The 18,674-nt window shown below is 41.1% G+C and overlaps 1 protein-coding gene across 7 annotated transcripts in view; it reads right to left on the bottom strand.

The window, feature by feature from the left end:
- Positions 1 to 18,674, bottom strand: part of CNTNAP5 (contactin associated protein family member 5) — a 289,841-nt gene that overhangs the window by 256,384 nt on the left and 14,783 nt on the right. Inside the window, exon 1 of one of the 7 annotated variants that reach the window (XM_080600795.1) lies at positions 7,722 to 14,028. The exons of 4 other annotated variants lie outside the window; for them this stretch is intronic. In XM_080600795.1, the coding sequence (XP_080456921.1) occupies positions 7,722 to 8,010 (289 nt within the window). In that variant the 5' untranslated portion in view covers positions 8,011 to 14,028. Of the gene's footprint in view, positions 1 to 7,721; positions 14,029 to 18,674 lie in introns of those variants that run through there. 2 more of the 7 variants (XM_080600800.1, XM_080600796.1) reach the window with 2 other exon arrangements.

Here is an 18,674-nt window from a genome sequence, read left to right as displayed (position 1 = left end):
TTACAACAGCAGCATGAGAGATGGATTAGGTCCCTAATGAGCCTTTCGAATGAACAGCCCCATGAACTTGCAGAGGCATTGTAGTAAGAAATGTACATTAGTTAGGCTTTGGCCTTTACAAATTAGCAAAAATTCAACATGAAATTCTCGCCCCCCCCCCCCCCCCCCCATTATGTTTTGAAATGCATGATGTTGAGGAAGTGGGGAGAAAAGAGTCTCAAGAGCAACTGCATCAAAGCCTAGTATCTGTTAACATCTATGTCCTTTAGCATCCTTTTTTTTTTTTTTAAGACTACTACAAAGATTTTACATCTCATTAAGCTAAAACTATGCATTAAGTATCTTCTTGTTATTTTATTTATCTGTTTTTAAGGATACAGATCCTCATATAGCCACAAAAGCAAACACTATGAGCAGGGCCAAGAGCATGCTGGTTTTTGTATTATTGAGAACTTCTGCTCATGTTAGAATTTCAAGTTGGAACAGAACCCTTAAGTCTTACTGAAAATCTGCAGGATTTTACATGTGTGATTTAATGTCTGTCAAGCTATGCAACAGGGGAACATCAGGAGCAGATTGAAAAAATTCTGCTTTCTTAACCTTTAAAGCAAGCCACTAGAAAGATCAGGCATAGAAGTAACCTTGAAATAGGAATTTGTCTTACAGTGTGACCTCTGAAATCTTATTAACCCAGTTTCCTCCCCCCCACATGCGTTGGTGGCTGAATTTCACTGAATCAGAACGTGTGCAATGCTTCGATCTCATATCTAAATCCCACATTCTGACCTAAAACTTCTTTAGCATTGTAACAGTGCTTAAACTTTTCTTTAATATTTTCTTTCTCCATATATTCATCTGCAAAACTGAATCTAACAGCTGTACTTTAAAAAGCAATTTGCAGAGCTGTCAAGTCCATAGTAAATCTTGCATGCAACTGAAGGGAGGACATCTCTAATTAGAAAAGAAGATGCTACAAAAGCGTACTGTGATGGAAGTCCGGAAGTGTTTTTCTTTTCTTCTTTATTTCTATTTTTTTTTTTTTGAAATTTCCTTCAGGTTTATCTTAATCCTTCAGAAGTGTGTATATATATATATATGTATATATTATTTCTCCTGCATGTTTTATCACCATCCTGTGATAAATTACCAGATCCACAGAACTCTATTGAACAACGAAGTCATGTTAAGTGACTGCAAATAGCAATTGCAAAAGGTTCCAGTTATGACTCACATAAAACTTGCCAATTGCAAAATATGAAAAAGCATAAACCACATTTTGTCACTATTGTGAGGAATAACAACTGTATTCTGACATTAAAGGAAATGATAATATCCAACAGTTCTGATGATGCACAGCTTGGACCATGGCTGGGGAATTTCTCAGCATGCCTCCCATCAACATCTATTCCAGTGGTCTCCAGACTTCTTAAAACTAAAAGATTATCAACCCTTGTATATTATAAACTGTTGATTCATAATCATTTGAGCAAGCAATAGCAGGAGGGCACAAAATAGCATCAAAGAACTGATCATAACCAATGGGTAAGTACATTTATTTAACAGGATTCTGTGGACAAAGAGCAGAACGCACCTGCTGGTCTACCAGATCGGTATATGAACAACTGCTCCTGCTCGTCTATCAGAGCTTTTTTTATTTCCTCACCTTTTTTCTTTTGCTATATTTGTAAGCTAAATATGATTTTTTCCATATGTTTATACAGCAATGTAACTTCTTTTGTAGTGCAGTATGTCTGAATACACCTGTTCATGTTATTATGAATATTCATAATGTATTGTTTATATTCATACTATAGAAGATGTGTGAATGAAAAATAGGTGTGGGTAGAGGTAAAGACTCAGAAATGTACATGAAAATAAAACCCAGAATATATTCTGGAAGGATTCTTTGCACTACTTTGAGCATTCCTCGGTGTATGCATGGTCAGCACCTATTGATGGAAAAACTGCTTAAAAGAAAGTTTTTCTCTTGAAATAATTTCTGCAGCTGCAAAGAGGAAAGCTTCACCTTGGCAGAGAAGACGAGATGACAAGGGTGTCCCTAGGGGAACGGCTGATGCTGATTTTTGTGATGCACTCTTTCCCACAAGTAAATTACCGGCGAGCAGCATGACAGCCATCACCAGGGCCAGACCCCTGTGCCCCTAGCCCTTCGTTTGCATTTCTATCCCTCTGCGCTGGTCTCTACAGACAAGGGCAGGGCCCGTCTTCAGAAGTTCAATCCTGACTACTGAAAAGATGTAACAGCAGGATGAAACATGCAGGAACTCAAAGGAGGATTACAGAAAACTGTGCAAAGTCCCTGGCCCATGAGGCTTTGAGATCCATGCAAGGTCAAAGTCTCCACACACAGCGTTGGTGAAGCTGCTTCAGCACAATCCCACCATGGTGAGCCTGGAGGTGGACCTGGCAGTGTGCCCACCTCTTCTCCCTGAAACACCTATGGAATCCCAAAAAGGTTCCCAGCCTGACAAACTCCTGTTTGTTTGCAGATAAATTACAACAAATAACTTTTTAAAGTAGTTAAAAAAAGGAGTGGCTAATAAATCTCCCCATGTTTCCACATCATCCTTAACAGACAGGTTATTTCCTCAGGCCTACTTTGTCATTCCAGCATGTAACTAAAATTTCAGCAATCTCCACATTAAAAAGAATTTTTCACAGTCTTCTCTGGGTCCCTAGAAAAAGTCTGTCATCCCATCAGGGCATGCCTGTGTGCCTGATAACTGCTCTTCTAGTGGGTGGCTTGTGATATTTCCAGATAAATGATTGTACTTTGCCGGCAGAATCTCCACCTGCTCGTCCCTGTCCTTCCCTCCAGCCGGCTCAGCACAGAGTCAGGACAAGGGAATTACAACAAGGTAGTGTTCAACGGTGCAGTCAAGCCACATTTTACAGATCATGAGAAAATCATCCATACAACTAATGGATGAAATCCATCCAAGATTTAGAATTTCATTGTTTTTACGCAGCACAGTAAGAATTGAAAACGTCTTAACAAATGAGCGTGGTTTAAAGTGGCCTGAAAATAAAAGATGAATTGATACAACTGCTGGCAGCTGTTTCAAAATTAGCTCCAAGCACCAAGCATGTATCAGGAGAACCAGCTTTTAATCAGGGGAAAATAATTTTCTGTTGGGGAAAGGTTTTGGAAATGTAATTACAACACTATCCATTTACCCTGATAAAGGCTTCCTAAGCGATAAGATGCAACCTGGCAAGAAGACCTCATTTCATCCCAAGCTTGAGATTACATCCTAATATAGAATTTAACGTCTAAGGAAGATGCTTTACTGAGCTTTCTGAATAGGTGATTGGTTTCCTGTTACCCTCTGAAAAGGTGACAATGTGTTTTAGAGCAACAGCACTTACTCCTCACTAGGGGTTGAAGAGTAATGCGAGGGACAAAACGCTGAATGCAGGCAGTATTTAAAGAGTAGCTTCTTAGTTCAACAAAATGAAAGGTTTTATCTCACATACGTTGTTATCAAGTCTGTGGGAACTTTGCCTTTAATTTAAAAAATAATTACGGTAATTAAAAGAAAAAAGAGTTGTGCTTATATGATCTTAGCCACCTAGAAAGGTTCCTTAAAGAAAGTATCTAAGTATTGGCAAAGAGATAAATGGCAGTTCTCAACTACATTTCCTCAATATTGTAACAGGCTAGAGTGAATACTGTTACCCAAACATCTAACTAGTCAGACAAACACACAAAACCTTTTCTTGAAGATCCTCTTCAAACAAAGCAGAAAAGTAAGCAATTCATATTCTTCACGCCTACTAGGACACCAATTCTAAAATTCAGACCCAAATATTATATTATAATATAATATAATATTATATTATATAATATTATATTATAATATAATATAATAATAATATAATATATTATATATATTTTCATAATAAATTGTATTTGTGTATGTGCACCAAGAGCACCATTAGGCTCCTTTGTTCATATATACAGGGACAGCTACAAGGTTCAGTGCCCTCTAAGGCAGAGCCAGGCAGGGCACCTGACTGCAGCCCTACCAGACAGCTTGATTCCAGCGTGGCATTGACTACTGGCCCCCATCTGGCAGGTAAGTGACAAATAGCCACATGAGGCACAGAGAAAACCTCTCCCCAGTCTCACCTCCAGGCAAACACACGTAGTCAGACCCTGTTATGCCACGTAAAAGCAAAGTCAATGCAGGAATCTCAGCTATAATCAGTCATCACGGGAACTTTTGACTGGGATACTTAATGGTGTGAAATAAAACTGTTTTAGAGTAATGTATCCTAGTGCATCCCAGTTTAATTAGTAATATCATCTCTTTCGGCAAGCTTTTATAAATCATGCTTCAATTAATTAAGTTTATACCTGTCTAAACATGGATGCTTCATGAGTTCATGTATTACTCCTGAAAGAAGTGTGCATTGGTATGGGCAGAGGAAATATCTCCAGGAGATATTAAACTCTTTCTGCTAGAAGACTGGCTCAGCATTTGCGATGTATTCAGAGAAGTGGTTGTAAAGGCTACTCTTTTTTCTGGATTTATTTTGCCTCAATGGATTGCGTGAGACCTTGCAAGTTAAGATTTTTTCTAATTGGTTGCTCACATACTGATTTTGAAGTAGAAACCAGAAAGGGCTAGGCATCTCAGGCTTTGCATAACTCGTTGCCAGCAATTTGCTGTATATTCTCAAATGTATGAAAGCTGAGAAAAATCCACTGTGCATCCACAGAGGTCTTCACAGTGCTGACAACAGTAAAACCAAATAGTTTCCTTTGGCAGAAGACCTAAACAGATATAACCTGGAAGATGTCCAAGAAAGCAGTATTAGTAGCACCAAAGTACATGGTGGAAGTCTGATGGAATCATTCTTCTGATCCACGACGTGCTTTTGAACCTGCTGTTCACTGCAATTCTCCTCCACTCTGCCAACGTGGGAGCAATTAAAAAAAAAATCTACTCGTTTGATCAAATATGAGTGCATTCCTTCTAGGCATCTGCCTTTTTTTTTTTTTTTTTTGAAAGCAAAAGTTATATGAAAGAGCTGAATATGCAGAAAAATATCTATATAAAATTATAATAAAAAAACATAATTCCCTTGACTTGAAATACTGTTGAGAGGTGTTTAAGGCCAGTTCATGGAGGCAGTGGCCAGTGGACCAAATGTGGCCTTCAGCTCCAGTCCTTAATAGTATTCTTTTCTTCCTATTATTGCTAGTGATTACCAACATATCTGTTAACATGCCTCTCTGTGGAAGGTATTTGGGAAACTCTCTTTTCACCCCAGATCACATGCAACACAGACCTCAATACACAACCAAAGCCAGACAATGTCTGAAACGGTCCCTTCTCCATCAAAAATATGAATGAGAGTTAGATGTCTAAAGGGATATGAATTTATGGGTGAAGTGAAATGTCCTGCAATGTTTTAGAGGCAACACCCAGCCTACATAAAAAACAAGTATGAGGGTAAAAAAAAAAAAAAAAAGAAGGATCTTTCTGCAGCCACATGAGAGAATTTCTGCTGACGCCAGCTTGGACCCCTGTGCCAGCCTTATCATTTAGGGCTTTCCTTTGGCACACTTCCAGCCCTATCCCTGCTGCCCATTGTACCCTAAGTCCTTCTGCAGTTGATGTGCACCCCTTCTAAATACATTTCCCAAAACCAGTTGCATTTGTCTGTTCTAAGGGACTTTGTGATTCATATGATAGGAGGGAAGATTTAACCAAGCTGCTAAAGGATAATGTCATCTTTAGATCATGCTCATTATAATTCATAAGTATCTCTCCACTTGACAGGTCTTCAGTTGCAGTTTCAATCTCATGCTAGTTTTTTCTTGAGAGCCCTTTTCAATTTTCCACATTGCTAATAGAGCCTGAGGCTAAGGTAAAAATCATTTGGGCTTCTTGAAAGGATCAATAATTTTTATGCGCCATGCATTTTAGTATACACAGCATCACTGACACAAACGCTGTCCCTGCACTGATAAATATAACACATCAAATAATGTCAGAAGTTTCCGCACTTTTTTTTAATTTGTTCAATAACTACCTGCAATTCCGCACACAGAGAGCAGTGTTCTATTTAACAGACACCAAAAATTAAAAAAAAAAAAAAAAAAAAAAAAAAAAGCTTGAAATGAAGTTACTGGAAGATTGATTGAATTTTTTTGCCAAGTATTGTCATTTTCTCTGCATCCTGGCTCACATGAGAGACTACACAGAGATAGAAGGTCTAACAGTTTCACTACTTTTAGTTTTTTCTATCTGCCTTTGCGATGGTATAAAGTTCATTCGGCTTTCCCTGTCACCCGTGCAAGCAGTCAAGGATATCTGATCAAGTGCTTAGATATGCTGTACTCAAACAGTTAGCTCAATAAATTATTCATTCAGCACCATGCAGAGCAAATTATATTTTAGGTGGACAGTTTTCTTGCTCACAGTTCATTCACTTACAAGACAAGCAAGAGACTGCAGTGAAAGAAAGGGAAGGAAAAGATCACTAATACAGAGCTGGTTTTCTCTCAATTTAAGGCTTCTAAGGAAAGTACTTATGAAGCCCATCGGGGTTAACAAACTGAGTGCTACTCTGCTGGTGTCTGTTTAACCCTTGCCAAGAGCAGGTTACTTCACTTAAGGTATGTTGAAGCCTCTAAAAGACTGAAAGGAGATGCACACATTTCTCAGAGAAAGAAAGGCTGAAGGAACATTAATCACACGTTATAGCAAATGGGTTTTTACATGAAGAATTTTCTGAGACGTATCACAGAAACAGAGGTAGGGAAAAAGAGAAACACAGCAAACATTGAATCTCACGGTGTGTTTTTTATTTATTTTCTGCCCAAATATGCTCCTTTCTTTGCCTATGCCCTCCCTGCTACCATTTCCAATACAATTCAGACTGCCTCATCAACTCCCAGTGCTTATAATTTCCAATCTTCATTCTCCTTCACTGTATTCTTGAGATTGAATCTCTGAGAATCAGCACACATGGTCTGATCCTGTGAGCAGGTATTCTGTGCAGACACAGGAAAAAACAACAACGAATGTCAAGTGTTGATATGTTTGTACTTTGCATCTGCTGAATTGCTCTCAACTGTGCAGTGTTCAGCAGCGCAGACCACATTCAGTTGTGGTGACACGTCTGACTTTTACCACAACTGAAAAGACTTTGTCTAACTGAAAATGCTTCAGTGAAGAAACCTGTAACGAAAGCATCTAAAGCTAGTCAAAAATTTCTTTACCCGTGGAAAATGTTTCCACTGGCCGTTTAGTAATCAAAGCCTTTCAAAGAAATACTAGTTTTAATTAAATTTTGTTTAGAAAGAACCTAAGGAAAAAAGCTCCTATTTGAACAATGAAATATTTTTAAAAATTGACTACAGCTCATCCCAGATGGAAACATCAAAATGTTCCACTGACTCATAAGTTTCTTATTTTTCCCCAGTGTGGGGAGAAAGGAAAAGAAAGGAGAAAATAAGAAATGGGGACAGAAATGGAATCCATATTCAGAGAACAGAATATGATACGGTATGTTGGGAGCCAGACCATTTCAATGAAACTGAAGCAAGTGCATTAATTAAACCACCTCAATATGAACATTGCCCAAAACAATTTTTTAACTTGTCATCAGGCAGGGAAGCTAATTACCCTTTCCCCGCAGCTTTTCTAGCCTGCTGTACGACAAGTGATAGACCAGTCTCTAACCTGCTGGAGGCTTCTCATATGCTGGAAGGGAGAGCTGTCCTTCAGCGTTTGGATCCAGAAGCACTTCCCTACCTGGACGCATGCCTCTGTTTATCAGTGCTGGGAGGAGATTAACAGGCTCTGGGTGGCAGGAAAGGAAAATCCCTACTGGGAGAGAGCCAGGCTCTGAAGATGGGAAACACAGGTGTTGCCCACACCACTTAATTGGAAAAAGGGGGTAAGTGGAATAGTACCCAAATTGAGCTGGGAGCAACAGCGGGAGACTGAGCAGCAACCCACACTGTTCCATATCAAGCAGTGCACATAAGTTGTACTAATTGGAGGGTTATGAGCTACCTGGAGACCCACTTAGCCCCCAGTTTATGATGATCCTACTCTCCCTCCCAAGGAAAGTGTTGTAACTGTTCATTATGCTGATTGACAGCTCCCCTTCTCCCTAATGATTTAGATAAAATCAGTGAGGTAAAATGTGAGCTAACCTGTGCTGCACACTTAGGTTATTTTTTCAGTTTACAAATGGAATTTGTCTCAGTTCACCACAACAGAAGTACAAGTAAACATCTTCTATCCTGTGGTTTGTGTTCTTCTGGCTGCATATTTCTTTTGCCTAAGTTATTACTTTGCAGCAAGCCTCAATCGTTGCTCCAAAGTTTTAGGAGACATGCCTTTAATAACTCCCACATTTACTCCTCACTTACTGTGCTACCACCCCTTCATCAGATCAGCTTTCTTTCATCATTGTTTCTGGGCTCATTATTCAACATTTAGCTGAACTGAAATGCATTTACCATTCATTAGGTATTTCTAAGCTGGAGGTGATCACATGATCCAATAGTTCTTGGATTTCATTGTAGCTTGTTATGTTCTCTGTTCTCATAGTTTAGTGGTATGTTTAAATTTGGCTTTGAATACCATTGTTGGAAGCAATTTGTATGAATAGCACAAATTGCAAGACATGAAAGATAATGCTGAGAAGCAAAAGGAATCTCTATAGCATCACCTGATCAAGCCAGCATGCTAAAATGATGCTGACAAATTTCCAGTCACTTTGCTGATACAAGACTGAATCCACTGTCTGATAAAAGGGGCTCAAGTCCATGGCTATTAGCAGGCTAAGTGGCAGAGACTCCTAGCATGATATGCATTACAGAGAAAGTAAAATAAATGTTAAAGAATAGAGGAGGAGAAGAAAAAAAAATGCTTCTTTCCCCAAGTTTTTGAATGGTACATTTCCATTTGAATTGAAATTTTCATTTTTATTTTAAAAATTGAAACAGGTTTTGAAGTGAAGAACAATAATCAAGTCTTTCCTTCCTGCTTCTCTATTTCTCTCCCTCTAAATGGAGGGACTTTTTTTCTTTTTAAACTACTCCAGCTTTAAGAAAATTACAAATATAAGAAATGAAAAAGTGAAGGGAGGGAAAGCAAGGAAATAAAGGGAGGGAGAAGAGAAAGCCTAACTGTTTGGCTCTTTGAACTAAAAATAAAACTAAATGAAAAGTCTTCTTTTTATTAACAATCAAACTCATTTCTCAGTAACAAAACTTTTCATTCCATTCTATCAAACCTTTGCATATAAAAATACGTCAAGACATGCCTAACCTATTTCTCCAGTGGGACTCTGTGCATTGCAGAAATAATTACTGCTCTGCAGCTTTTTCTCTGCATATATTCCCTCTGTTAATGGCTTTTGGAGTCTATGTCCCTATGAAAGGGAAAAAGTGGGTTTTAAGCCACCTCTCCCCCCTCTTTCACATCTCCATTTACCTCTGCCTGAAATAGTTATCGTCAAGGAGTCATCAGAAATTCACATTTTGTTTTCAAGCAACATTTACATGCAACCTTCATCCTCCTCAGTTCTTTAATGGGGTGAATATTGCTCTGGGAGTCCTCATGCTGTGGGTAACAAGCTCCAGCCACAGAGTCTGAAGTTAGGACCTATCTCCACAGTAACATCTCCTGGACCTACAGCTCTGCACGCTTTATTCTAACATTAATTATCTGTTAATCTCTCTTTTTTTTTTTTCTTCCCCCCCCAGACCTCAAGAGCTATTGAAGTTTTAGTTTGAGTTTCATGCTAAAATACTAAAGACAGAGCTTAAATAGGATATGGGGAAAAATATTCATACCAGTTCACTTCTGTAATTCAAATGGCAAACAGTTGAGATACTCCGTGATTTCTGTTTGGCCAGCTCACTTAGCAGAAGAAAAGTTCTGGAAATCCTACCACCATGCTGTTTTCTCCTTGTCAGAAATGCAACGAAAGAAGCCATCACTGGCCAAATATCACACTTTGAGTCATCCCTTGCATGGTCAATCTGCCAAGACACACAATACAGAACTGGAAACAACCAGGGGGAGAGATTATGGCAGTAACATTACTGATACCAATTGAGAAGTATTCCCCAATTCATACTGTGGTACTATGATGACACACATGCACACAAACCACTGGAGAAGACACTACACTCAAAAATCAAAATAATGCAAGATGATTTCTCTTATTGGCAGAGGATTCTTGTGCAGCTCCCTGTAGAGAATGCAAGGCAATGAGATTAGGGATGAAAAATAAGATACTGTATAAAGGCAGAAAAGCAAGCATGAGAGAGACATGAGGGTAGTTGCGGATCATTTCACTTTAGCCCTGTGTTTGCCAACAAGAACAAGCAAAGTAAGCCATAGGATATTTACAACCAATATGTATACGGGTATAGCACAAGGAAGGGCTCTGGCACAGTGTCTCTGAAGTGTTGGTTCGAGGCTCTTGCTTGTTCTTTGAGGCACAGTGTGTCAATGTGTTGATGTAGGCATGTGTGTGCTTATGAATATTCATGCAAGTCTGCTGGTTTTATATTGTATTTTCACTGTTCCAGTGTAGCAACTACTTTCTCATCGTGCAGACAGGAAAAAATGTGAAATTTTGAATTTTTCTGTCTGTTCATTTTCCTTAATAATAAACCTTGATTGTATTATAGACAATTACATATTTATAAACATGCTCCATTAGCAGAAATCTGATTCATATACTCATGTTTACACTACTATTTTGCATTAAAAAGAAAAAAAGAAGCCTCCTTTAAAAAAGAAAAAAAAAAAGCTGCATATTGTATAAAAGAATCAGGTTACTTTTAAGGAGATCCAAAAGGCCATGTGAAAATTCTATCTTGTGAAAATTTTAATCTTGAACATGTGTTTGTTGTCCATCTGTTCTCCTCCCACTCCACTCTAAAACAATACGAATTGAAATAATAAAAAAAAGTTTGCAAAATAAGATTTTCATTCAGATCATTAGAATAGGAAACATGAAAATATTAGTTCAATAGCATTAATAACTTTTATATTATGTTAAAATATTCCCTGACAAATCTTGTGTGGCTTGACTGAGTCAGCATTTTAAGGAGTGTGTATGTGTGTGTGTGCGCGCGGAAATGTGATTAAAGCACTACCTTTACTCCCCTTACTTCTAAAAACCATGCAGGAAGTTCCAAAAGGAAGTGGGGCATAGAGCAACTTGGTAATTTGATCAAGGCCACACCAGCAATCTTTTTTTCTTAATCGTGTCGTTGTCCAGCTGGCACTCTAAATGCAGTAATTTAAAATCTGTTACCACATAAGACAACCATATATTTTTCACAGACAGAAAAAAAAAACGTAGATAGCTAATTCATGTCTTAGATTTAACTGCAAAATCTTTTACAACATTCTAATCCCATGAATTTAAAACCCAGCATCTGAATTTATTTTCATATGAGATACTACATGTAGCAAGTCCCACAGAAAGGCCCAGGCTCTGCTTCATAAAGAAGCAGTAGAAGAGACATAAAGAAACTCTCCTGTCTCCAGAGAAGCACATTGTATTCTATTAGCTTTGTACTTTTTTTTTTTTTTTTTGGAACACAAGCACCTGAAAGCTACCACATAAGTAATTACCTACACTTCATAAATATGTACAAGTATATATATCATTATATATTCTTTATGTATATATATACACACACAGTCACACACTCACATATGTGTATACCATTGAGCAAATACAAAGGCACTTGAAGGCAAATTAACTTTGAACATCAGGTTTTACAGGATTTTGGACCTCATGGCTTAGAAGAAAGGACTTTCCATAGCCAGATAAGCGATGGATATAGTAGATGGGTGCTAGATTGAAGCAGATAAAGCAGACTCTGCTTCCTCACTCAGAGCTGCTCATTTAGCCTGAAGATAAGCAAACCTGATCTGCAGTTTCAGATAAAACTGTATATTTTCCTTCTTCTAAATAGAGGTTGTGACTCTTTGTTTGGAAGGGGATTTTCCTGAAGTAAGTAGTATTGCTGGTGGTTTTCATTATTATTGTTATATCAAAAGATGCTCAGATCACTTCTTTCTCCTTTATGTAGACTTCACCATAAATCAACACCTCCCATCTTATCAACTACCTCTGATACTAGGGGGGCAGGACCGTATCTCTCAGCACAACACGGGGAGGCTGAAAACAGTATTTACTCTTGAGGTAACAAGATTCAGCCTCAGGCTGAACTTCAGGGAGCCTATTGTGGTAAGCCTGAAGGACACAGTGCACAATGTTAGTGCACCTAAAAAGTGATGAGAATTAAAGGGATTATGGGAGGAAAAGCAGTTCACCATTTAACTTAAGGATCAGTCATTGAATCAGAGGGCTGAACATCAGCAACAGAACTAGTGGGCCTTAAGACAAATTGAAAACTGAGAGAGAATGGATTAAATGGCAGCAGGGAAGGCAGAGATGTATCAGAGCCCATGCCCCGCACAAAGGTCCTTCTGGATCTGATCTTTCCTCTGAGACCTCTTAAGAGCACCCTGCTTTTTCTGGTCAGAAGGTGTAAGGTTAACTATGAAGCAAGATGAAATAAACATTGAGCCTGTGCTTTCCTACACAATTTCTTTGGTATTCTTAAAATAGGGCATAATATGTACAAAGAATCTGCCCCTCACACCACAGAAAACGCCCTATGTATGAATTGTGTGGCGGAACGGGGAGAGTTTAATCAAAGCAGATTCCCTTAGCTAACCACAATGTCTTTTCCCTGGTATTGCAAAGCATGAGGGCCTTACTAGCCACCACTGGCTAGCTGAGGCGATCGGCTGTAGGGCAGGGGGGCAGAGAAACGCGACGTGCGAAGCGTTTCCCGCGTCGAGGCCGCTCGAGGCAGCCGGCAGGCCTCGCGGGACCGGCTGACGGGGCTGGGGCGGAGCCGGGAGCGGCGGCCGTTCCCCCCTCACGTACAAAGGCGGCCCCCAGAGAGCACAAGCGGCCCGCAGCGCGGCGAGCAGGCCGTGGCGTGGCAGCGTGTCTAGAAGGGCGGGAGGTGGCCCCTCTGTCCCTGTAGTGACGATGAGCAGGCTGATACTGAAGTAAAAATGGCGTCCGCCCGCCGCACGTGCCAGGCTGAGACCAAAACCTAGACGAAGGGGCCAGGACCACCCATAGCAGATGCCTACAGGCAGACAGAGCCCCTGAGGACCGAAATAGCTTCCCAGACCCCCAGCTGTGGGGAACTCTAGAATCTGGAAGGTGCCCTAGGGCCCAAAGGCAGAATTGGGTGTTGTGGGTGCAAGTGGATGAGCTTTTCGAGCAAGTTGCTGTCTTGCGAGAGGAGCTCAACAGGCTGCGAAGCATCCAGGAATCTTGAGTGAGAGATTGATGCATTGTATCAAGCGCTGGCACAGGCTGAGCAACAGCCCTGCCTTAAGTCCTCACAAGGGAGTGGTAAGGGAGCGGTAAGGGAGCCTCCGACCTTGAATTGTCACAGGTGATGGACTCACAAGACAAGGGAAGCTGAACCCTCGTCTCTGCTCGGAGTAGGAGGAGGAATCTTCCCCCGTGCCCCCACAGTGTCCCTATGCAATAGATATGATGCTCTGAGTCTCAAAAAATGAGAGGATAACAACAACAACGGTAATGGTCAAGCCTCAGGAAAGAGCAACAGTATAAAGGTGGACCAGCAAACCACACATATAAGAACTGGTGCCACAAAAAAAAAAAAAAGGAAAAAAAAAACATGAAGGCTGTTGGTAACTGGAGATTCCTCTCCAGGAGGCACTGAAGCACTCCTTTGCCACCCAGACAATCTCTCTTGAGAAGTTTGTTGCCTGCCTGGGGCCTGCATTCGCAACACCACAAAGAGGTTACCAAACTTGGTTAGACCACATGACTACCCCCAGTTACTACTCTTTCATGTAAGGACAAATGAGGTTACAACAAGGAAACTACAAAACATCAAAAGGGACTTTATGTCCCTTGGAAAGATGTTGAGATTGGGAGCACAAGTAGGGTTCTCCTCAATCCTCCCAGTTGGAGACTGGCACCCAAGGAGGAGGCAACATCCAAATGAGGTGAATGATTGGCTGTGTAGCTGGTGCCATGCTCAGGGTTTTGGTTCTACAATCTCGGGCATTTTTCTGAGAGACCAGGAATGCTGACACCAGGTGGGGCACACCTGACAAAGTGGGGCAAGAGTGTCTGGGCAGCAAGCTGGCTGGACTCATTAGTAGGGCTTTAAACTAGACTTGGTGGAGGAAGGGGATGTACCAGTAAGAGATGCAAAAGAACCGGTGGATGCTAGTACTCTAGAAAACAACGGGGAGACACCTGTGAATCATCCCATAGGAATTGGGAATGACTCCTCTAAAAAGGTAATCCAGCCCATAGCCCAGCTGAAGTGCCTCTACACCAATGCATGCAGCATGGGGAATAAGCAAGAGGATTTGGAAGCCAAGGTGCAATTAGAAAAACTATGATCTAATTGCTATCATGGAGACGTGGTGGGACGAATCACACAACTGGAACACTGGAATGGAGTGCTACAAGCTTTACCAGAGAGATAGGCAGGGAAGGAGGGGTAGGGGTGTTGCCCTATGTGTTAAGAAGCGGATAGATTATGAAGAGTTGCCCCTGAAAAACAGCCATGAGCAGGTGGAGAACATGCGGGTAAAAATTAAGCATCAACCAATAAAGGGCACCTTGTGGTTGGGGTCTACTACAGGCCACGTGAACAAGGGGAGCCTTTTGATGAAGCCTTCTTGCTCCAGCTTCAAGAAGCTTCACGCTCATGGGCTCTCATCCTGCTGGGGGATTTCAAGTACCTGGATGTCTGCTGGGAAAACTACACAGCAGGCAGTAAGCAATCCAGGAGACTCCTGGAGTGCATTGAGGACAACTTCCTCATCCAGGTATTAGACAAACCAACCAGAGGAGAAGCGTTTCTCCTCTGCTCACCAATGTGGATGACCTCATTAAAGAGGTTAAGACTGGAGGCAGTCTGGGGTGCAGTGACCGCGCCCTGGTTGAGTTTGTGATCTTGAGGGATGTGGACCTGGCAAAGAGCAGTCAGGACCCTCAGCTTTAGAAGAGCAAACTTACAGTTCAAAGAATTAGTGGATGAGATCCCATGGGACGCTGTCCTTAGGGACAGAGGATCTGATCAGAGCTGGCAACTCTTTACGGATATTCTTCTTAGAGCGCAGGAGCTCTCCATCTCCATGTGCAATAAATCAAGCAGGGAAGGCAGGAAACTTATGGCTGAGCAATGACCTCCTCATCAAACTTAGGCAAAAGAAGGAACTGCACAGGCAGTAGAAACAGGGCCACGTGCCCTAGGAAGAGTATAGAAATGCTGTCCAGACATGCAGGGATGGGATCAGGAAAGCCAAGGCACTGACAGAGCTAAACTTGGCGAGGGATGCAAAAAATAACAAAAAGGGATTCTACAGATACATTGGCCAGAAAAGAAAGACTAAGGAGAGCGTACCACCTCTGAAAAATGTAGATGGAGGGCTGGTAACAACAGCCATGGAGAAGGCTGAGGTACTTAACTTCTTTGCCTCAGTCTTCACTGGCAGTCAGGCTTCCCACATCTCTCGAGTCCCTGAACCTCTAGGCAGGGGCTGGGGGAACAGAGTCCCTCCCACTATAAGTGAAGAGCAGGTTCGGGACCTCCTGGTGCAACTGAACAGCTACAAGTCTGTGGGGCCTGGTGACCATCTATTCCAGGCTCCCGAGGAAACTGGCTGATTTAGCTGCCAAGCCACTCTCCATCATATTTGAAAAGTCATGGCAGTCAAAGTACCCGGTGACTGGAAAAAGGGAAACATCACTCACATTTTTTAAAAGGGTAGAAAGGAAGACCTGGAGAACTACAGACTGGTGAGCCTCACCTCCGTGCCTGGCAAGATCATGGAACAGATCTTCCTGGAAGCAATGTAAAGGCACATGCGAGACCAGGAGGTGATCCAAGACAGCCACATGGCTTCACCAAGGGCAAATCATGCCTGACCAATCTGGTGGCCTTCTACGATGGAGTGACTGCATCAGTTGACAAGGGAAGACCAACTGATATCATCTACCTGGACTTCTGTAAGGCTTTTGACATGGTCCCACATGACATCCTGATTTCTAAATTGGAGAGAGATGGTTGTGAAGGGTGGGCCATTTGGTGGATAAGGAATTGGCTTGATGGACACATCCAGAGAGTAGCGGTAAATGGTTCTATGTCCAGATGGAGGCTGGTGACAAGCGGTGTCCCTCATGAGTCCATCTTGGGACCGGTGCTTTCAATATTGTCATCAATGGCATGGATGATGGGATTGAGTGCATCCTCAGCAAGTTTGCAGATGACACCAAGCTGAGTGGTGCAGTTGATACAACAGAAGGAAGGGATGCCATCCAAAGGGACCTGGATAAGCTTGAGAACTGGGCCCACATGAACTGAATGAGGTTCAACAAGTCCAAGTGCAGGGTGCTGCACCTGAGCTGGGGCAATCCTAGGCATGAGTACAGACTGGGAGAAGAACTCATTGAGAGCAACCCTGTGGAGAGGGATTTGGGGGTTCTGGTGGATGAGAAGCTCAACGTGAGCCAGCAGCGTGTGCTTGCAGCCCAGGAGGCCAACCATATCCTGGGCTGCATCAAGAGAGACATGGCCATCGGGTCAAGGGAGGTGATTGTTCCCCTCTACTTTGCCCTTGTGAGGCCCCACTTGGAGTACTTTGCCCAGGTTTGCAGCCCCCAGCAAAAGAAGGATGTGGAGCTGTTAGAGCGGGTCCAGAGAAGGGCCACAAAGTTGATCAGAGGGATGGAGCACCTCTCCTATGAAGAAAGGCTGAGAGAGCTGGGGATGTTCAGCCTGGAGAAGAGAAGGTTCTGGGGAGACCTCATTGCGGCCTTTCAGTACTTAGAGGGTTCTTATAAAAAGGATGGAGAGGGACTCTTTACTCGTGTAGATAATGATAGGACAAGGGGGAATGGTTTTAAACTGAAAGAGGGGAGATTTAAATTAGTTGTTCGGAAGAAATTCTTCAGTCAGAAGGTGGTGAGACACTGTAACAGGTTGACCAGAGAGGTTGTGGATACCCTATCCCTGCAGGTGTTCAAGGCCAGACTGGCAAACCTGATCTAGTGGGTGGCATCCCTGCATATGGCAGGGGGTTTGGAACTAGATGATCTTTAAGGTCCCTTCCAACCCAAGCCATTCTATGATTCTGTGATTAAGAGAGAAATATTAGAAAGTCACAATTAGAGAAATACTCCAAATGGATTGCATGCAAGAGTCAAATTCCTAATGACTAATCCTCAAGAAAAAAAAAAGATTTATAATTGTCTTATTAAACAGAATATTGAAGCTACTCAGGATTAGAAAGTGACTCCCCAAAAGAAAAGAGTATAATGAAAGCAATAATAAAATATCAAAATGGAAATGAATTTAATCAGGGAACTGTTTGATTCCACCACCTCATTTTTTTGTTTTATTTTAATAATTGTAAAGAAATGGGATTCTGTAAAAGCACTGTCTAAAATATTATCCTGCTCTGAACAAAGGACTGAAGTAACACACATACAACCTTACTTTTAAAATATGTCATGCATAGGTAAATTCTCACACAAGTTTGTAGAAAAATCTGGATATACCTATTCAAAAATCAGATTTCAAACGTCACATTTACCATAGGAAATTGTGAACTGACCAGTCAGCAGAATTCAGGAGAAATGCATTTTGAGGATTTGGTATCTCATTGGCAGGCCTGAGCATTATTTATTTGATTTCAAGGTAGAGGAACAACTATGTAGATAATAGAAAAAAAAAATAAATTCCTCTAAAAGAAGGGGAAGAACAAATTTATTTTCATCAGCTCTATATGTATTTTAATATTCAGAGTCTATAAGAAGTTAATAAAAATGCTCTTCCAGTTAAATCATTGTGTTCTGATACTATTTACTGGCATTTTTTATTTCAGTGATCATACAGAGCACTCATTTCAGTTCATCCTGTTTACTATTGCTCGAGTGCACTATCACATTTCTAAATGATACACTAAGAATTATATTCACTGGACTCAACTGAAACATGTTTATACTGTAAAACCAAACTTCAGTAGTACTAATGAGATTCTGCAGCCATTTGCTTTTTGAAGCTACAAAGGCAGATATTTAAATGTTAAATAAACAGAGTGCCAGGAATAGAAACATAATGTGACCTGAAAAATAATGATAATTTCCCCAAAGATCCTTAGAAACAACACTAGAAGTGCTCTCTGGCTTTCTTGCTTCTTTCATCAAACCTGATCAACAACCTTACAGAAAAGTATTCTGCCATTTCTAGACAACATCAACTGAAACAAATACTTTAGTGACCTGTAAAATGCCAGCGCTCTTCTGCATTCAGAAAGGTCTTTTCTATTACCTTAGATATGTAATAGACACTTGATTCTACTAGAGTTTCAATATTTGAGGGACTCAGCTTTTAATCTGACTGAAATGATACCTGAACGCTTAAGTAGCTTGATGTTGTAGGCTGCCAAATCTGAGGTCTTAAACAAGTTGGTGTTACTGAAATTGCTCTAGCCATGAAAATAAATGAAGTACAAAGTCGGGAAAGAGCAGCAGGAAAGAACAGCCTTTGTTAACTCTGCTGCTATCAGGAG

The sequence above is a fragment of the Anser brachyrhynchus genome (assembly GCF_964034855.1).
Source record: "Anser brachyrhynchus genome assembly, chromosome: 7".
NCBI classification, from domain to species: domain Eukaryota; kingdom Metazoa; phylum Chordata; class Aves; order Anseriformes; family Anatidae; genus Anser; species Anser brachyrhynchus.
This window is presented reverse-complemented; position numbering and strand designations above follow the sequence as displayed.